Source organism: Epinephelus moara, chromosome 9, assembly GCF_006386435.1.
Source record: "Epinephelus moara isolate mb chromosome 9, YSFRI_EMoa_1.0, whole genome shotgun sequence".
Taxonomy (NCBI): Eukaryota; Metazoa; Chordata; class Actinopteri; order Perciformes; family Serranidae; genus Epinephelus; species Epinephelus moara.
Window position 1 is genome coordinate 4,928,323 of NC_065514.1, and position 21,672 is coordinate 4,949,994.

The 21,672-nt window shown below is 41.2% G+C and overlaps 2 protein-coding genes across 6 annotated transcripts in view; one reads left to right on the plus strand and one right to left on the minus strand.

The window, feature by feature from the left end:
- The window catches only part of vcanb (versican b), a 51,211-nt gene extending 45,446 nt beyond the window's left edge, over positions 1 to 5,765 (plus strand). For both annotated transcript variants that reach the window (XM_050052592.1, XM_050052593.1), the window contains exons 14-16: positions 995 to 1,139; positions 2,932 to 3,114; positions 3,219 to 5,765. In XM_050052592.1, coding sequence (XP_049908549.1) covers positions 995 to 1,139; positions 2,932 to 3,114; positions 3,219 to 3,448 — 558 coding nt within the window. In that variant the 3' untranslated portion in view covers positions 3,449 to 5,765. The remainder of the gene's footprint in view (positions 1 to 994; positions 1,140 to 2,931; positions 3,115 to 3,218) is intronic.
- Positions 5,766 to 8,238: 2,473 nt separating this feature from the next.
- Positions 8,239 to 21,672, minus strand: part of LOC126395274 (hyaluronan and proteoglycan link protein 1-like) — a 40,948-nt gene continuing 27,514 nt past the window's right edge. For all 4 annotated transcript variants that reach the window (XM_050052613.1, XM_050052610.1, XM_050052611.1 and 1 more), the window contains 4 exons: positions 19,447 to 19,610; positions 18,603 to 18,801; positions 17,942 to 18,244; positions 8,239 to 14,763 (listed from right to left, as the gene is read on the minus strand). In XM_050052613.1, the coding sequence (XP_049908570.1) occupies positions 14,474 to 14,763; positions 17,942 to 18,244; positions 18,603 to 18,801; positions 19,447 to 19,610 (956 nt within the window). In that variant the 3' untranslated portion in view covers positions 8,239 to 14,473. The remainder of the gene's footprint in view (positions 14,764 to 17,941; positions 18,245 to 18,602; positions 18,802 to 19,446; positions 19,611 to 21,672) is intronic.

Consider the following 21,672-nt stretch of genomic DNA (forward strand, 5'->3'; position numbering starts at 1 on the left):
GAGGAAATACAGTGAGTGCTGGACGGAGCAGTGAGTGACAACAACCCCGCCCACATTTAAGAGCACTGTCTGCAGTGGAAACACTAGGGTCTAGGTACCATGTCTGAAGGGTTACTGTTGGTTCCAAAGGTACCATACTGAAAGTGTTTGGTGGAAACAGGGCTTTATTAAGAAGTTAAGTTTTCTAACGTTGTTAAAGGTGTAAACATCAATGGCTTCAATGGTCAAACATTACACACACAAATACATAATCTATTTAGGGATGTTTAGGCGACACTGTTGCACGTCTTCTTCTGCTGTTTATTTGAAACAAAGCAGAAACATAAAACACGTCCTGTGTGCTGGTCGTGATGCAGCACCTCATATGTATTTACTCACGATGACACATTCTCACACACATTGTGCGTCTGCTGGGAAACACTCAGCTGTTGCAGCATGTGAGCTGGACTCTGCAGTGAAAGCGAGGCCTGAAACCTGACACTGGGGGGACTCTGCTGTTGTCATGTGTTATCATTCAGAACAGAGGCACACCCTGCCCGGGGTGAAGCTCTGTACGTACAGCAGAGCGCCTGTTTTGTGTAGCACGTAGTTTATGTAGTTTTGTTTTCTCTCGGTTTTTCTTTTTAAACAAACCAGAGCAGCTGATTTGTGGGTTTGCTCCTGCAGGAAGCTTTAGGTTTGTTTGGGCCTGTGGAGCTGGCCGTCCCAGCAGCACCACTGTCTGCTCTCTCTGTGAATTACATCCAATATGCATCATCTCCTCATGGGGATATAGGAGGTGGCTCTGTGGTCCATATGCACACATGAGCAGTATCGATCATGGCAGGATAATCACAGAAATCATCTTGAGTGTCTCGGTATGATGCACTCGAGTTTGAGATGCAGCACAATCAGGAATGTCTGGGGATTAAGTAATACCTCACTGCGCGTTTATAGCTGAGTTTATTGGGTGTTTGACAATAAAGTGAAAGAGTGAAAATGTGTGTTCTGGCAGCAATACGACCACTGGAGGCCGAACCAGCCGGACAGCTTCTTCCAGTCAGGAGAGGACTGTGTGGTGATGATCTGGCACGAGGGAGGACAGTGGAACGACGTGCCCTGCAACTATCACCTGACCTTCACCTGCAAGAAGGGGACAGGTACACACACACGGACACACATGTACACACTCTAAAGATTTCGCAGGTAAAAGTCAACAACACAACTCAGCCTGTAAAAACAGTAGGGCTGCCCCCTGATAGTCGACGAAACCCAAAAACAAACCTGAAATTCTATCAGGAGCTGCACCTTGTCAAAATAAATCCAAACCTATATGACTGGATCATGTGTGACTTTAATGTGAAAGGACAGACACAGGAAGTGTCCTCGTCAGGTTAATTTCCAGGGCTGGTACCTGCGGTTATTCCACAGGCTAGTTAATAACATGTCGGGCAGGAAATCCAAAGTGTGGGATCATTTTGAGAAGGTGAAGGACGAACCCAAGGTGATATGTAAACTCATCTTCATTGGTCGACTACAAACATGACGTATCATCTGAAACATGGAAGTAGCTACATGCCCATTAGCCCACAGCGTCATTAACAGGCGGCTCGCTCAGTGTGTGACGTGCACTTGTAGATAAAATATAGGCCTATATTAATGAAGGTTCATTAGTACGGTTTTGTATTTCTCTGTAATGTAGCACAGTGTTAACAATGTTACTGATACTATTCTTTCTCACACCTTCAACTCAAACCACCAAAATATATCATTTAATCATTACAGTCACATCAGAAACATGCAGGAGACTAGTTCACTGATGGACCCTGATGAGGACTGTTGGTCGACTGGGAAAATTCTTAGTCGTGGGCAGCTCTAAAAAAAAGAGAAAATAACAAAAGTCACATCATTTGAGGCGTCTGGGCTTCATCTAGAGACAAAGGAGAGTAGTTGAGATGTGAATGGGTGCTTACCATGCAGCTACCCTGTTGCATTATGGGAACTGTAGGATAGTGTTTTTGGCGTCCGACCCATACAAAGCAGTAAAAGTCCGGATATCTCGGCCTCTGCTGCTTCGATTCACTCTGTCTCTCACTAGTCCCCTGTGCTATACTAACTTGCTGGAGTATTTAACGATGTGTGTCATCTTTAGACGCACTTGATGAGCCTGCCACTAGGCGTGTGGGCTGTGACAAAAATAGTCCACTGAATTGTGTTTCTGAAACATTTGAGACAAGAAACAAGCTGGATCTGTCTTTATTTTTACATCAGCTACAGCAGTGGTTCTGAATGGACCGCAGCTGATTCACAAAAGATGTCAAGTTTGTAAAAAATCACACTTTATCTTTAAGTACAGTGAATTGCCGGCACAGAGCTTTTATTTTGAAGTGCCGTGTCGTGCTGTAGAATGAGTGACGAAGGGACAGCTGCTTGACAGAGACAGCAAAGTAGCCCCAACAACATGGCCAAACGCCAGTATGATGCTGAACATATTAAACTGTGTGGACCTTGAACTAAAGAGTAAGGAGAAATCTGGACCCTGTGGCTGCACCAGTTGGGAACTACAGTTAGTTTAAAAGTTTTTGGGGAGTTTCCAGAGGCAGCAAGTCACGCTGGAAGCCCCTGATTTGCATAACGTAGCCTAAAATCGACGTTGTGCAAATGAGGAGCAGTTGCCTTGTCTCTTGAAACACAACAAACCTTTTGCGCTCAGCTTTACGGAGCTTTTTAGCATCTTTGTGGTCACTGTTTTGGTTTTAGAGCCCAAAACTTTATTGTTTTAGGTTTACGTCTGTTTACAGCAGTTGCATTTGCATAAAACATAAAATTACAAACAACTTTACAGCGTTGATATGACGTCAGATGTGCTCATAGTGTGTTGCGCTGCCTCCTAGTGGTCATAAAATCAATAAATGGAAGTTTGAGTGAGCTCTTCCTGTTCTCTGCCATCAGTCTCATGCGGGCAGCCCCCTGTGGTGAAGGATGCTCGTGTGTTCGGGGCCATGAAGCCTCGCTACGAGATCAGTACCCTGCTCCGCTATCACTGTAAACAGGGCTTCATCCAGAGACACGCCCCGACTATACGCTGCCGGGCCAACGGCCAGTGGGACATGCCCAAAGTCACCTGCACGAGCCGTGAGTGTTTGAGTCACCTTGGTTCACAATCACAAGGCTGTGTGTACTGTGCAACATTTAGAAATGTTTTCACTTCTAATGCTCTTTTCCATCCGTCTTCTCAGCCGCCACCTACCACAGGTCAATCAGTCTCCGGCGCCGCAACAATCAGAACAACGAGCTACAGAACCTGCACTATAACCACCACATCCATCACACCAAGAGTCATCAGAAACACAATCAAAACCAAGAGCAGCAGAAGAGTTACAACTTCTTTCAGAGCTTGTGGACCCCTTTCCAGAGGGAGAAGAGGCACCAGCAGCAAACACACGTCGGGGACCAGATGAGACACTGATTGGGTTTGTGGGTTTGTAAATGAGTGTTGGCAGCCGAGCACAGTAGGCTGGCTACGTCGGTCCAGAGGCATCGATAGACAGAGAGACGAACTGTCTATCGATGCCTCTCTGAAGGACAAGAGGCGTGTTTTACCCGTGCATTGTCCCCAGAAACACTCCAGGATCTGAACTGTAACACTAGAGAGATTTAAGTTTCATGTGTAAAGTTAGCTCACTGATTATATCAAGTCACAACGCTCTAAACAAGACGGCTGGTGCCTTAATGGCTTCACTGTGTGGTCGTCTTAATGCACCACATCAGCGGCCTGTGAGTCAGAGTTCATGACCTGACAGAGGATCTGAACAGCCTGTCAGTCCGTCTTATTTTAAAGGTGCCCTGTGGATGAAAATTAACATTCATTGTTTTGTATCCTTGAGGCCTCACAAGTTTTTCACAATAATCACAGAAATGTTTGTGGTTTATTTTTATAAGAGCGAGCCCTGTAGTTTAGAGACTTTACATAATGTTACTGACAGACTATGAAGCACAGAAGCATAATGCATTCACTGAAGAAAAGAAATCACACTCTGTTTTTCGAGATTATTATCTCACAATTATGAGAAGTTTTTTATGGGAAATATTCTGCTGTTGTTTTTTCTGAATCAAGAAGATAATCTCAGACAAACAAGAATATAAGAAATTATTATCTCGTTAATTTGGAAAAACGAGCAGATTTTTTTCCATAAACTTTTTTTCACAGAATTCTAAGATAATAAACACAAGAATTGGCAAGGTTATTATCTCGTTAATTTAGATTCAGAATTTATTAAAAAAAAAAAAAATTAAGGATAGATCATAATCTGGTAAAGAAATCAGCATCTTTTTTTTAATTAAATGTTCTTTATGGAATTTTAAGATGAAAAAAACAAAACAAGAATTCACAAAATATTTTAATAAATTAACAACAGGTGATAATTATTCATTTTTTTCATGACATTTTGTCTCAGAATCCTGAGATTAAAAAAAAAAGAGAATTTCCAAGATTATTTATCTTGTAATTTATGAGATTATTATCTTGTTATTAAAAAAAAAGGCAGATTTTCTTTAATAAAATGTCATCTCAGAATTTTGAGATACTAAAAGAACAAATATTTCCAGGATTATGACCTCATTAATTTACAAGGTTGTTATCTTGTTAATTCAGAGAACAAAAGCAATTTTTGTTATTCATAGAATCTTTTCTCAGAATTTTAAGATGATAAAAACAAGTATTTTCCAACATTATTATCTTCTTAATTTAGGAAATGATTATCTTGTTAATTCAGAAAAACAAGAACAGATTTTTTTCTCAGAATTCTGAGATTATTTTAAAAAAAAAGAATTTACAAGATGATTATTTTAGTCATTTATGAGATAATTATCTTGTAAACTGAGACAAACGAGTACTTTTCTTAATTTATACCTTTTTTTTTTCAAAAGTGAATTTACAAGATTAACATTTCGATAATTCAGAAAAACGAGCAGAATTTTTTTCCGAAAATTTCCACTCAGAATTCGGAGATAATAAAATAACAAAAATTTGGAAATCATTACCTCATTATTTTCGAGATTGTTATGTTTTTTAATTCAGGAAAATGAGAGCAAATATTTTATTCATACATTTTTTTCTCAAAATTCTGTGACAATAAAAAACAAATATTTTCCAACATAATTATCTTGTTATGTACAAGATTATTATCCTGTAAATTTAGGAGATAATTTTCTTGTAAACTGACACAAACAAAAGCACTTTATTCATAAAAGTTTTCTCGGAATTTTGATATAGCTAAAAAAAAAAAGAATAAAAGATTAATAATAAAAAAGATTATTGATATTGATTATTATCTCCATAATTCAGAAAAACAGCAGAATTTCATTTTAGAATTTTGAGACAATAATCTTGTTAATTCAGAATAATATTTCAAATATTTCTTTCTGAAGCAAATGCATTATGCTTCCATATTAGAGAGCATGAATTCATCACTTTAAATTATTATCATAGAGCATTTTCCACTTTGTCCAGTTTCAGTTTGTTGCTGCTTATCAGGACCCATTTTTACTGGCTGATTTCCACATGTAGATTTTTGTACAAAATATTTTTAGCTGAGAAAAGTTTTTTAAATAAAAAGGAGAGGTGAGATTTAAAGAGACAGCACACAGAGCTGGAGGGGAGATTATTATGAATGTGTGTGTGTGCTATAATATAGATACTATATGAAGCCATATAAATTTAACTTATTGTATACTTTAAAACTATGAATGGACTGTGATATTAAATAAAGGTCATTGGAACTGAAGTGATTCTGTTAATGATGACTTTCCTTGCTGTTTACAGATCTGATCATGTAGTACGTCAGCTTGTCCAGGTGCTTTTTAATGTGCTGTGACTCAAAATCAACCCAACAAATTCACCACCAAACCGCTCCGGATTGTTTCACTCATTTTCTGCAACATTCAGTCACAAGATTTTACGTTAGCGATACTGTAGATGTTGCTTTTTGCTACAGATCTGGAATCTGTGTTTTTAATCCAACAAATAAGGGAATGTGAAACAAGATGTTTTTATGTGACCTTCTCCTCTTCATGTTCTGCATACATCTTTCATTTTATATATTGTTTGTCAATGTATATGCATTTTTTTTAAATGTTCTTTACTCCATGTGGTTGATGGGGTTCACTGTATCTGTGGCACAAGAGCTCATTTTTATGTAATCATTGTTTCTTTCTTCATTTGAGTTACTGTAAAAAAAGAAAGTTTCCATCATCCTGGTTTCAGTGTCATTGTCAGCTGAGTGTGCAATAATAGGAACTATTATAACACAACCTGTCTTTGTGCAGTTTCATTTTACAACACTTTATTAAATGACAATTTAATTTTTCTAATTGTTAACAAATCCCATTAAAACACCGAAACCACATCCCAGATGCCAGAATAAATGTTGGAATTGTACGTTTCTGCAACACCATGTTACATTAGTGTATTAATGATACTAGTTACCTGGAGAGGTTGGAAAAAGATTTCTTCCCTGTTCCAAAACCAAAATCAAACCCTGAAAAGTGTAGGGTTAGCTAGCTAGCTACTGAAGATAAAGCCTACTGAATGTATACACGTGCTGCTTTTGCTTTTTAATGATTACTAGTCCATACCCATTGAGTGCACAGTTGCCCACGTACAGTTTCACATGGTGTGTGTTTGGGATACAGGTCATAGGAAACTGCAGATTAAATAGTCAACTGAACCCATTAAGAAGAGCAATGTATTCAGACAGAGTGTTTTCAGACTTGTTTTTATCATCCGGGCCTGAATACAAGTACTCGTGACCACAGAGCCCATTTCATTTGGGCATGTTATGTTGATCCAAGCCTGGGTCCACTTGTAAATATGGTCTCGAGTACAATTCATGTATCCAGGTACAGTGGGCATCAGGTGTGAAAACCAGCTGTATCAAAACACGAAAGTGAACTGCTTCATATCAGGAGCAGCAGTCGGCCAGTAGAGTTGCAGACGGATTTGTCAGCACTGCTGGTCTCCTCTGAAATCTGTGCATGTGCGCAGTGTGAGCTGATCTGGGTGATGGGTTGATGAGGAACGAAGGCGAGATGGTCGTTCTTGACATCTCCAAAAAAACATTAACAAATGTCACGTAAATGATGACACCATTCTCTGTTAACTGCTGAGAGGGGGGGCAATCGCACTTAGGTACGGTGTGAATTCATCGTACCTAAAATGAAAACGCCTGTAAAGCAGCTGGTCGCTGTGCATTGCAGCAAATGTTGCTTAAAGAGTAATTTAACAGCAGGCTGGAAAGTTGAATTTTGCTGCCCTCTCTGGCTGAAAGTTTCAGGCCTGTTCGACCCTCACCACCCAGAAACACTGATGTCACAGAGTCCTGGATCACGCCTCTACATCTCTGCAGCAAGGTAAGAAGTTAAGCAAAAACAAGCTGTGTTAGGAGCTGTTACGTTATTCTTTAAACAGGATTTGTTGGGGATTATTTTCAGTGGCAGATTAATCCACATTTGGTGCTCTAGGGCGTTTTTGTGGCTGCAGGATGGTGTATATGGGATTGACACAAAAATAAACTAGGGTGTGTGTTCATGGCGATGAAGAATAATGTCACCCAGTTAGAGTGTGACTCACTGATGTGTTTTCTTACAATTATGGAGCTGTATGACACAGAGGAAGAAGATATATCAGGCTGTAGATACACACTAAACTCAGTGTTTAGTAGTTCCAAAAAAAAAAGATTAATTTCAAGCTTTTATTTAGATGTTTACCTTTCTAATACTGGAGAAAAAATAGATTTAATTGCATTCAGAGTAAATGGAGGCTGATAAACGGTGGTCTGACACCTGCCTTTCAAACCAACAGCCTCTCAGAAACCAGCATGTGAACATGAATCACCATAAAACCCAGCACGTCACCAACATGCCGTCACTCAGGTCCTTAAACAGCTCCATGCTTTGCTGTGTTTCAGTTACAAGATCAACTGAAAGCAGCACCATGAATGGCGTCGGTGTTTCTGGCGTGCAGCGCCCCTCCCTATGGAAACATTACTGCATTACCTAGGAACTACACCTGGCACTGTGTGCGAGGCGAGCAGCCATCCTCAAGTCAATTACAGCCCCGGCTCCAGCCGACGTGAACTCTGCTGACTTTTATTTTTTATTTTGCTTGACTGCAGTGTGATTGCTCATAAGTTGTCATGATGTATTTGGGATAATAGGCGAACTCAATGAGCCCTGTGTAAAGAGACGGAGGCAGAGACGTGGTTTATGTACTGTTTTATTGTCCTTTTGTCTTTGGGTCCCACAAGGTTTCCTTGTAATGCTGCAGTTATTAACAAGGCCGGCAAAGTTGGTCAGATTACACACAGAGTAAAAAGGCAACAGATGTGGGCTGTCTTTAAATCTTTTCAGGGGCAGTTTGGCATTTTGGGAAATACGCTCTCATGTCTGTACGCTAAATATGAAGCTTTAGCCAGCAGGCAGTTAGCTTAGATTAGCATAAAGACTGGAAACAGCTAGTCCAGCGTTTAAAAATACACCTTACAGCACCTCTTAAGGTCACCAGTTAACATGTTACATCTTATTTGTTTAATCCATCCAACAGCTGAGTTAACTGGTGAGCTTTAGGCCTTGTCTACACTATAGACGGATAAAATAATACGTAGCTACCGTGACATCATCCATTGTTTTGTGAGCTCTCATTGTGAAGCCTCGAGTATGGCATTTCAGTCGTCACCATCTTGGTTTTGGGAGCCAGAAGTGACCATATTTGGGTGCAAGGCTGGAGTTGTGCAAGAGCAAGAGGTGGATCTGACTGGGATGCGGCCACACCCTTAATTATGCGTAACTTTAAGCCTTAATAAAATGTAAACGAGCGAGTTGTATAAACATTCACCCTCTGTACAGTTGTCATGAACAGGTAAATTAACTATAGAGCCTGAACATGTTTATTTCTGCTGTAAAGTTGGGCATTTTATCATGGAGGTCTATGAGGATTGACTCACTCTTGGAGTCAGCCTCAAGTGGCCATTAGAGGAACTGCAGTTTTTGGCACTTAAGCGTTGGCTTCAGATGTTGCTGCTTGGTCTACATGAATACATTTTTGACAACAGTTATTTTCCTCCATGTTTTGGCCTCTCGTCTACACGCAAACAGTTTAAGTCACTAAAATAGAGATGTTTGAAGACACCTCAGTCAACACACTCTCAATCCGACCTCGTCACATATCGACGTTTGGTCATGGACCTTCCACGTCCACATATGACGTGAAAGGTACCCTGGGTGTGTTGGTTGTTGATGTTCTGGGACGCCGTGTCAAGTTCTGCCTGTTACATGCATTGTAGTCTTTCAAAATACACAGTTTTCTCTTTCATAAATACTGCGTCAGTACAACTACGCAAATTAAGGGTTTGGCTTTAGAATCTTAAGCGCAAATACCACTCCCCTCCCTCCCACCCTACTCAGACTTTCACTGCTTTAACTTTTGTTCTTGTCCCGCCGTGTTTCCCCCTGACACCGCCAAGCACCATTAAACTATAACGGCGACTGGCCGAGTATCATGCCGACGTTAAAGGACAGCTTTTTTCGTCAGTGTCTGACGCCACAAGTCACTGCCCAAGCACCGGATTTCGACGACTTCAGAGGGAGAACTTTGTGTCTGTGTGGACGTGTGAAAGGGAGCGTTTGAGAAAGTTGACATCATCTCCTCAATTCACAAATGCCCATTGCTGCTTTGTGTAATGGGCAGAAACAGCAACGACAACAGCAGACTATGGGTTTGTTTATTATTACCTTTTCGTCCGTCCACACATAAGCCACATTACGGTTTCTCTACAGCACTTTAGGCCGTGGACCTGAAAGATGTTAAGTAAGTAGGAATCAAACGTATGAATATGTATGAATAAAGAAAGTTAGCTACTATTGTCTGACTTGTTGATACAGAATTTTCCTCACGGTTATTTAATGTATTGTTGACGCAGCCTTTATCGCCACCTACTGGCCTGGCAAGCAAGCCCCGAGGGATAGCACCAAGCTTTGAAGCCATAGTGGCCAAACGTGGAATTACAACTTCCTGGTCCATCATGTGATGTCATTGGGCCCAGCAAGACTTTTCCCCATAGATTTACATTGTGAAAGAGGCGTTTGTAAATCATTGGATACATTTTTTTGAGCTTCACAACCCCCACAAAATGACTCGTTTCACTATCAGGATTTGATCCATTCAGTCCAATAACATTTCAAAATTCTAGATGAGCCTCATGATTGAATTTACTTTTATTCCCATTCAAGTTACCGCTTTTTCGTGTCATGGAAATCTACTTTTTTGGCTTCAAGCACCACTGAGCAATGTTTATAGGAATGAACGGCACCTCCCCTCCAATGCTGTATCCAGTTCTCTTTCTAAATCCATAACGTGGACAGAGATATTTTGTAAATGATGGTCGTGTGGACAGAATTTTTACTTCACATGGAAGGCAAAAAAATCTGATTTGGATGATGTCCATAGACATGTAGCCTTAGTTATGTTTGGACAGAGCTAGGCTAGCTGTTTCCCTTTGTTTCCAGTCTTTATGCTAAGCTACGCTAACCAGCTTCGACTGTTGCTTCATAATTAACGTACAGATCAAAGTGGTGTGAATCTACATCTCTTCTAATCAACATAACATATGTTTTTGTTTAACCTGAACACAAGCATAAATGTAAAAACAGGAAGTTGTGGTTTCATGGGGAGTTACAAACTCTGACGTCCTCAAGTATTTCAGTGAGGTTGCACTCCCCAAAATGTCAAAGTATCCCTTTAACAATCTGACACTTAACATTGTTTGCAAAATGTTTACAATAACTGAAAATAATACAAGTTAAAAGGAACCTTTTTTTTGTTTTGTAATCCCTCAGAAGACTCTTCAGTGAGTGTTTCACTTCACAGCTGCTTTTCTGTAAAATCACCGTTAAGTTTCCCACATTGTCTAATCGTTACTGAGATCTATTTATACGAGTCTGTCCAGCAGTTCTGCAGTGATAAGTGTGGCTGATTGTTCAGTGGCTTGTCAAAGGTGGAGCCAAGTAAAGCTGACCGTGTACCAGGCCCAAGTGGATGACCTAAACCAGTATCTGGGCCAGCTGGGCCTGTGTACAGTGAGCTTACACTTGATCAATGTGCACCGATTACTCTCTGATAACCTTACATGGAAGAAGCCCTTTGTGCCTCCACGCAGGAATTATTGGTATTTTGAATGTATTGTATTTCTGTCTCACGCAGCAGGCTGGGTGCAGGTTGGCTGCAGGCCCGCTGTGTCGGCCGGTTCAGAGTCTCTGCAGAGCTCAGATAGCAATCAGGGCGCCAGTCGCTGCCAGGAGAACCATGCTCACTCAGGGCCTCGCTTGGGCCCATCTGTGACCTCAGCACTTTGTACGTTACTCCATGATTCAGCAACGCAAACCTCACGGGGAAAATCTGCATATTTTTATTTACATTTTATCCAGCTGCGTCTTGGCTGCACAGATGTCTAGTGTGTCATCAAATGTGTGAACTTCAGTACCTGGCGTTGGTTTGGTTTAGTCTCTGACAAAAATGTACCTTTTTAATTTTATGTCATCTGCACACTCTTTGTGTTCAGAGAGAACACTGAGCAAATTTTTGAGAACATCAAGCAGCTTTTAGACGTGGAAAGATTGTGGACAAAGTCAAAGATGCAGATTCACCAAGGCAGCATAAATTCATGCATGCCGAAAATGTCTCAGCTTGAGCTAAAAACCTGCGTGAACCTTGGCACTTTATGAATCATAAACAAAAAGAGAATAAAATATATATCAGGAGTTTCTGGTGAGTTAGCATCTGTTCAGTCAAAGGTCCTGTATTCAAATTCGTGCAAATACATAAGGTGAAAATTCCCTTCGCCGTCCGCCTGACAGCACCATGAGACTACAGCTGTCGCATTATTTGATATGTTGTTGCCAAAGTTAAAGCTTTTGTTGAATACAGTTGTCATTCTCTCACGTGTCTAGGTTTAGACGAGCAACCAAAGGGTCATAGAAACAGAGATCTAGATGAAGATTTAGATGTTTGACAGCCGACATTAATCCTGAACTCATTCCTGCCGGTAGTCTTTGGGATTGTGGATGAACTGGTCCATGAATCTGTTATATTCTTTCTCTTCCCAAGACTCATTGGCATTAGCTAATATTACTGTCGGAGACATATCTTTACCGAAATGAATGATGTTGCCCTTAAGTGCACCAGGTCAAGCAGCAGAGTTGTTTTACCAATGTCTGATTCCACCACTGAGTCTGCACTAAAACATTAATTAATAAATGTCCATTCATCAGGCACTGTCATCATCATTTAGTTTTTATTCTTGGACAGAACCATGCAATATTTTGTGTTCCCTCATAATAAATTAGATTTTTTTTCTCACAATAAATTTAGCATTTTCTTGCAATACTTTTATGTTCTCTTACAATCAATTTTGCGTTCTTGCAATACTTTTGCATTTTATTAAGATAAATTTCTTGTTCCCTGACGATACTTTTGCATTCTCTCACAATAAATTTTGGTTTCCATGACAACACTTTTGATTTCTCTCAAAATAAATTTTGAGTTCTCCCATAATCAGTTTTGCTTTCTCTCACAATAAATTTTGTGTTCTCTGACAAAACTTTTGCATGCTCCCGCAATCAATTTTGGGACAATTAACAACTTATATAGCAGTGCTGCAAAAACACTTTCAGTTACTAGGAGACCTTTAACGCTATCTCACCAGAGCGACAACACAAATGCTGTGATTAAATCTAAAAGGAGTCGGACTCTTCTTGTTACCTGCAACCTAAGAATAGACCTATGTAACGTTAATTTTTAAAGGTTTTACATCTTAACTGGACAGTTTGCTATCAACTACTGCGGTTTTCTTATCCTCTGTAGCTAAACGATTGCAAGAGAATGTCAAAATAATAATAATATTAATCACCTCGACCCTTGGAGGCTCCGTATCATACTTTTCCTGTCACAGAAAAAAAGGTTGTCAGTAATTAATTTTCTTGGTTTTAATTGAAGAAAGTAACTGATCAGATGTTTGCAAAATTTCCACACTCTGCGCTGGCCACTACTATAGTTAACACGTTTTTTTGTGTTTAGACTCAAGCAAAGATTTTATTCGTGGGATCATGAAAATACCTTAAAAGGTTCGATCCACTGCTGGATGACAGGTTAAAGAAACAAAGTTTAGACTCTTCCTCAAAGGTTTACCTGGGGAACCCTCTGAGTCCGATTCATGGAGTTACAAACGCAGGGCTGACGTCACAGATGAGGCCAGCCTGGGCTCTGCTCGTTCACTATAAGAAACTACAGTATTTGTATCAAAAATAGCAGTTTATCAAGGCGCTAGATAGATAGCTAGATAGAGTGTGTAGATCTACACTGACAGCTGCTTTGTGCTGGAGGAAGCTAAGTCATGCTCTGAAGTCTAAGATGAAGCCAAACAGAGAGATACAGCAACAAGAGTGACTCTGCAGCACAGTTCCTATTCATGCCAGGCATTTTCTACTGCTGCACAGGGCGAACTACTGTTTGCCTCGTCTCTCCTCCTTTAGGCATCTTCTACATATTCAGTGCAAAAAATTCTTCTTTTTTTTTTCCTCAGTATTGTGGAGTTTGTTTGTTTTTTTTCCACCCTTATGTTACGCTTTATGTAAACCAAAGAGACTCGGATAGTTTGGCCAAGAAGAGAAAAAATAATAATGTAAATATTTCTACAGTATATCAAAAAATAGTCATAAACAGAATTACATTTCTAGATTATAACATTCTACATATTTAGAAAACATAAACAATGTTGGATTTTTTTCTTATTCAGTTTGGTGATGATGTTTGGTCCAACACATTCGTATAAAAACATAAAATACTGGACGGTAAGATGAAGTACAAAGTACCAGTCGTAGCACCTTGTTAAGTATGGACAGCAAAGATCGGTTTAGTTGTGCGAGGCTTGTATTCCTACCTGATGACAAGTATCACAGGGTTTTCTTTCAGCTGTGTTTCGTGGCTTTGTTGTTGTTGTTGTTCCAGGTCTTGAACAAAACAAGATAAGTGCCCAAAGTATCCGTCCAACCACAAGTCTTTCTGCTGTGAAACTGTTCTCAGTTCAGACGTGTTGTTCCTTCTTATACGACATGCCTGGTCCACTGAATGACAGTATGGCTGTAGCTGTGATATCCTCCAACCCTCACCCCCCAAAACAACCCACCCACCCCCTTCAAAGGCATTGATTAAATAATATGAACCTTAAATATGTGTAAACTAACCCTCAGAGAGTGTCAGGTCCCAGATTACAAAGCAACACCATGTTTGACAATAATGTCTTAAGGTTCAATGAAATAAAGCATCACAGTTTGAATGCGTCTCTTTTTCCACTAGTGTGTTCACTAGTGTATGAATGTGTGTGTGTGTGTGTGTGGGTGTGTGTGTGTGTGTGCATGCTGTGTGTGTTTGTGTGTTTGCAGCTCAGTTGTGGCCCTTGAAGCAATACACTCCGTACAGCTTGTGCTTTTTGTCGGGGAAGCCGTTGAACCTCACGGCAGCCTCCGTGGGGCTGCAGCGCCGGCGGGGTTGGGAGATGGGATAACGGACGCTGCCGTCAGCCAACCAGCCAGCGTCGCAGCGGTCGTAGCCTAGCAGCTTCCAGGCGGTGAACATTTGGCCGACCTTGGCGATCTGAGCACCATCTTTTTGACATGCCTGGACCGCCTCGTCGTAAGTTAACTTAGAGGGGTGGATCAGGTAGTAGAACCGACCTGGGAGGGCAGAAAGAGAAAGACAGATAAGCACAGAGGTATAAAAAAGACAACTAGAATTAACTCCTTGAGGCTGTATGCCTCCGCAGTCCAGGCAAGGTACAGTTTATATCCATATCTGTGAAAACATGGATGCTTCACACACATCTTCCCCGCGGCAGCACAGAAGATCTACACAATCAGCACAGTTTCAGGGTGGACGCCCAAGATTCCATCCATCCATCCATCCGTTTTCATACGCTTATGCTTGACCGGGTTGTGGGGGCACCCCAGATGTCCCTCTCCCCAGCAACACTTCCCAGCTCTTCCTGGGGGACCACAAGGCGTTCCCAGGCCAGATGATAATGTAATCCCTCCAGCGTGTTCTGGGTCTGCCCCGGGGCCTGCTACTACTGGGACGTGCCCGAAACACCTCAAGCAGGAGGCGACCAAGAGGATCCTGATCAGATCCCCGAACCACCTCAACTGACCCCTTTCAACGCGAAGGAGCAGCGGCTCTACTCCGAGCTCCTCACCCTATCTCTAAGGCTGAGTCCAGCAACCCCACAGAGGAAACTCATTTCGGCTGCTTGTATCTGTGATCTCATTCTTTCAATCACTACCCAGAGCTCATGACCATATGTGAGGGTTGGGACGTAGATGGACCAGTAAATCGAAAGCTTTGCCAAGATTAGTTGTTGATAATGGCCAGAAAAGTGTTTTTGCAGAACTTTGTAATTTCACAGTGAAGTCGACTTTTGACCTTTTGGATATAAACTGTCATCACCTCGTCATATGATCCTTTGAAACATTTGTGTCTTTTATGACTTTTGTCATAATAAGCATATGAATTCTTGAGTTATGGCTAGACACGTTTTGTGAGGTCACAGGGACCTTGACCTTTGACCTTTGACCTTCAACCACCAAATTCTACTCAGTTCATTTTGGAGTCTAAGTGAGTGTTTGTGCTAATTTTGAAGAAATTACCTCAAGGCCTTCTTGAGATACTGCATTTGCGACAATGGGACAGGTGCAAGGTCACAATGACCTTGATCTTTGACCTTTGAGTACCAATATCTAATCAAGTCATTGTTAATTCCAAGTGGATGTTTGCACCAAATTCAAAAAAATTCCCTCAAGGTGTTCTTGAGATAAAGCGCTCACAAGAAGAAGACAGACAAGGTCACAGTGGCCTTTATCTTTGACCTATGACCACCAAAATTGAATTAGTTAAGTCCAGGTGGACCTTTGTGCCTTGAAAAATAACATTCACAAGAATGGGACGGACAGACAACCTGAAAACACAATGCCTCCAGCTGCGGGTATCGTTGGCACAGAGGCATAAAAATAGTAAAACTTTGTGAGTAAAAGCCAACTAATAACCCCTAAAAGCTACAGTGTTTATCACATCGTATTCAAAAGCATCAGAGCTGGCACAAATAAAAGTATCTTGTCCTCAGGCATTAAGCTTTTATCAGCGTAGGGTATCTATATCGATTAAATCTCCTTTAGGGACGTTATTGGAAGGGCAGCGTATTTCATCCAGCCAGCTGCCATTTTGTCTGGGAACCACATGAATCTGCAAGCTCATGTTTTATTTGCGCTGGCAGATACCTCAGGTCTCCCTTCGCTTTGGACAGATTTCCAGGAGTCTGAAACCTGCCAGGTCAGTTACAAGCGTTTATCTAATGTAGGGCGTGTTTGAGACAAAGACTGTAAAGAGGAGCATCATTAAAGAATTGTAAAAAACGACAAAGATGGCTACAGCTGATGTGGAACTTTCTATTAAAGCTGCTATGCGTCAGTAATAACCAAGCAGCAACCTCTGGGGCTGATAAATGAACACAAGTGCCAAAAACTGCAGTTCCTCTAATGGCCACTTGAGACTGGCTCCAAAAGTGACTCAATGCCCACAGACCCCCATGTTAAAATGCCCAACTTTACTGCAGAAATAAACATCCAGGTACAAAAAACGGTTTTAGTCTCTATAGCTAATTTCAGCATTCATGACAACTGTACAGTGGTGAAGTTTTTTTATAACTCACCCATTCACATTTTATGAAAGCTTAAAGTTATTTAAAATTAAGGCCATGGCTGCTTTGAGTCACAGGTGGATGCCATCCATTGGCAAGTTGCTACCACTGCAACAACATTGGTTAGTCATAGCTGTCGCTATTTCAGTGTGTTTTCAGTTCACTTAAGTTAATTACTATGTTCTGGTCATCTAAACAAGTATTTTTCCGCATTTGGTAGAATTAAAAAACCCTCTAAGGAGTCGGATGTTCAGTTTTTTTGGGAAAGTACATTTTGTCTTAATGGTTTTTTTTTGCTAGCAAAAATTAGCATTAGCATAATCACAGTTACCCATAGACTGTAAATGCACCATGCTGGCCAAGCTAGCAGCCAGCAGCTAGCATTAAGGTTACCGCCACTCTTTTGTCTACATATGGTCGCTCCTTATCAGTTCTGGCTCTAAATCCAAGATGGCGACAGCTAGAATGTCGAATTTGAGGCTTTAGAGTGGGAATCCGCAAACCAATGCGTGACATCACAGTGGCTACATCCACTATTTTTTTTAACAGTCTAGGTATTGAACAAACTGGGAGGTATATTTTGCTAAAAGAAGAATAATCAACTCAGGTATTTATACCTACATGAGTATTTCTATTTCCTGTTGGGTGACAGTTCTACTCCATACTTGAACTTTTTACTGCACTAGATTTATTTGACAGCTATTGTTATCAGCTACTTTGATTTTACACACAAAATGAACTGCATTAATTATATTAAAGGCCAGACATATGCTGGGATTTACATGATGAGGTCACCATGTACTAAAAAGGACAACACTGTAACTTGTCCCACAACTTGTGCACAGGAACAAAAAAGATTATGTATAATTACTTTTCCTTTTAATACTTTATGTACACTTTGCTGGGATTACTATGGTACTTTGGCTCAAATAAAAGAACCAAAATTGTGGGACTTTTACCTGGAACGGAGTATTTGTAAATTGTGTTATTGTTACTTTTACAAAAGGAAACTGTCTTTTCTTTGTTTTAAGTCAACAGTGAAAAAGGTCTGAGCTACCAGCCTGCTGGGTTTTATTGGACTGTTGTCTCTGGGAGCAACCTGGTTAAATCAAGGTAAACACACACACACACACACACAAACACACACAGGTTATAACGTCCTTTACCTTTGTAGTGGGAGGTGAAGCAGAACACATCGTAGTGGTTCTTATCTTTGTCTCTCAGGCCGTAGTTACGAATGCCCGGCACCGTGTTCTTGCCTCCGCAGGGTTCTCTGGGTGTGACGATGGGATACTGGACTGAACCATCGCTCAGCCAGCCGGCGTTGCACCAGTCCAGCTTTCCTCGCCACGCGTCGTACAGCTGGTCAAAGGAGGCCACGATGGCGTCCTGGTCACGACACGCCCGCTCAGCATCGTAGAAGTTGAGGTTGTAGCGACCCAGGCGGGGGAAGTAGGGGAAGACGACACCTACGGATGTGATAGATGACCTGCAGTTAGCAGATAGAACGAGGATCTGTCCTCCGGGGTTTGTATCTGATCCTGTTATTTAACCTAATGACCGATAGTGAAAGCGCGTCCCGCTGCGTAAGCACAGCTGTTTCCCTGCCAGCACTTTTGGCTGCGGGCAGTAATGGCTGATACCTCAAACATAATGAAGCTGCTCTGACACTGATGTACACTCTGCTTACAGAACACACTGGCTCCTGACTTTGCCCCGAGCACTCACTGCTCGTGCTGCTAAATTTAGTCTGACTGCAGCCTGTTACAGAGCCGTGACATTTAATAGACATTTTATTTTTAGGATCATTTTAAAGAGTTCGTTCACCTTCCAGGTCGAGGGACACCACCACTGTTCCGTCTTCCAGTCCGTCGATAACTTCGCATTTATATCTCCCATAATCCTCCAGGGTGAGCTCTGTGATAACCAGAGAGGCATCCATGGGAGAGGAGCCCTGCAGGTGGACGCGTCCGTGGAAACTGCCGTAACTCCTTTTGTGATAATCCATGGCGACGAATACATCCAGCTGGAACAAGACAGAGAGGATCAGTCTGTTATTATTGTAACAATTAATTTAAGATTGTAGAACAGATTAACTTTTACAGGTATAAGGGTCAATGTATTTTGAATAATAATGGTTCATTATTATATTTTTATCACAGAGCAAGCAGGCTGATTCTTAAGGCCCTGACACACCAAGGTGATGGCCGACTGTCAGTCAGTGTCAGGCCATTGATGATTGTCTGTCACCCTAGTTTTTGCAGTGTGTCCCGCAGCACAGGCACTATTCTGCCTTTTTTTTTTTCCAGCTGATTCAGTATGTTGAATCAACATCGGAGACAGCTGAGCTTTTCTGGGAATAAAATCACTCTGATCAGAAGTTCAGCTCAGTGCATGAGAAGAGAAAGTGAGGAAAGTAAACAAATGGCTAAAGTCAAGAGGCCGTTATATCTAAACAAACTTATTATATTGGGTAAGATTACCTAGCCACAGTTTTAGCCATTGAACTCTTAGGCAGAACACACTGTCCAGAATCCAAAGCACCCAAATCCCAAACATCACAGCTGAGAACTTCCTACTAAACTGCTACACTTGCATTCTCTAAACTTTTGCATTACGGACATCTAAAAACACAGTTAATCTACAGTAGTATTTTAAAATAAACAGTGACCTCTTTCAGGTAGTCCGAGGTCAGCTTGGTCCATTTGATCCTCATCTTCCGACTGGGTGTCAGTGATGGGTCCATGTGGATCTTGCATGGTAACGTGGCGTTCCCTCCTCGCCTCGACACCACCTTCGATTGGTCTGTCGACACTGAGAGTCGAGGGCCGTTCTCTGAAACACAGGGACGTAATTACACCCAAGAGAAAAAAACACATCAAGTGCTTCTCTGTCTGGACCTATTTTCATACAAACACAGACTGATACACTTTGCACTAATCAATTTTAAGAGTGTTTCTTATTTGCAGATATAATGAGCATTTGGTTTCAGGATACAAACTTATTAGTTAACAATTTTGAGATATACACTTATGTTCTCTTTCCAGGAGAATATAAAGTCATGTCTGTATGTTAGATGCTAAGTTTGGGTCAGGATGCAGTTAGCCTAGCTTAGCATAAACACTGGACGCAGGGGGAAACAGCTAGCCTGACTCTGTTCACAGAACTAATTCTGCGTTCACACTATGAGCGACACAGCAACAGCATTACCAGCGACATTATTGTTGAGTCGCCATGGAGGTGGTTCTCAAGTTGGGAACTGCCCATTGGTCCGACAGCCCATTGTTCTGACCATATTAAACCCATTGTTCCGAAGTCCCGTTGTTCCGAAATCATCATGATGCCCTGTGGTTAAGGTCTGGTTAGGTTTAGGCACAAAAACCACTTGGTTAGGGTCAGAAAAAGATCATGGTGTGGGTTAAAATGAAAAAGAAAGTGACAAACACATAAGCCGTGAGCCTGCTCCGCCTCAAACCTTTCCCAGCTGACCCAGAGCCGGTCGCGGCGCACCATACGCCCGCCGCGAGCCGTTCAGCACCGCGGACAGTCGGACTAATGGGATGTTGGACCAATGGGTTGTCGGACCAATGACATGGACCCCTCAAGTTCTTGTTACCTTAGCTACGTCATGTCTGCTACTGGCCACAAAACACCTCGACTGAACGCCATCTACAGTTTGTATGCGGTCATAAAAATATCCGTGCTTTTGATCAATGTCTGAGCCCCATTTTTCACATTTTGCCGCCCCACTGTGTCCCTGTATGCGCCGCGATGCACAGAAAGCTAACACAGCATCAGTTAACAAAAGCTAACTAACATAAAACTATAGTCAGGTCAACTTTCACTTGTGTCAGGTGTCAGTTTGTAGCTTCATGTCATATTGGTCAGAATTTCCATGTGGGAAAAATCCAGGAAGTAAAGCAAACGATGAAGAAACTTGCAAGATAAATGTGGCACTTTCTAATGTCACAATGGAGGGACAACTACGCAGGTTGATTTTAGCGCTGCTCATCGTGGACTAGTTCTGCAGGTATTTCTCAAAATGTAGAAGCAGTCCTTGAACACAGCAGTAGTTCTCAGCAGGGGCCGATTACCTACAGTTTTTATGAGCTTGGATGTGTGCAGCCTTCCCAAGGTGAAATAAATCAGTAACTGGAACTATTAAATAATGTCCTATCACTTGTCAGCCTGCCAGGTTATATATGTGTTTAGTACAAACAAGCGTGTACACACACTGTTACTACACCCAGAGCATTTACATTAACATGTGATTGTGTGACCTTCAGCCTCCAACACTAACAGGGTTTCTGATTGGCTGTTTAACCACCGCAGCATTTCACCTTGTCTGCTGTGTAAGCACGTGTGTGTGTGTGTTTGTCAATTGGACTGATCAAACAGCTGATGGCTCATTGATCCTGAGTTCTGTACTCTTAAAGGGAGAGCTGGCATTTTCTTTGATCTGCTTCTTCAGCTTCAGCTGCTCAGTGTTTGTATCTGGTGTTACTGACAGTCTGAAGCCTCAGTCTGATGCTTAAATGTTAACCCTTCATTTATTTGTCTTTATTACATAGTGTTTTATCAATGGAGCTGAAAGTTAATGTTAAAGTACCAACATACAGCTGGTTAGTTAGTCGGTTGGTTAGTACCATGTCATGTGTTAGCTAGTAATTAGTTGGTTATAACTAAAAACAAAATAAATTATATGTTATATGAGTTACAGAAGCAAGTTATTCTTTTCAGTTAGTTATGTACTAAGTTATTTGTTTGTTATTGGTTGGTATTTATTTTGGTTTTAGTCACTGGTTAAATGTTAGTTATCAGTTAGTTGTTAGTTAGAAACTGGTCTGAGAGTAAGTTATATGTTACGTAGTTATTAAATTATTAGTTCTGAGTTACT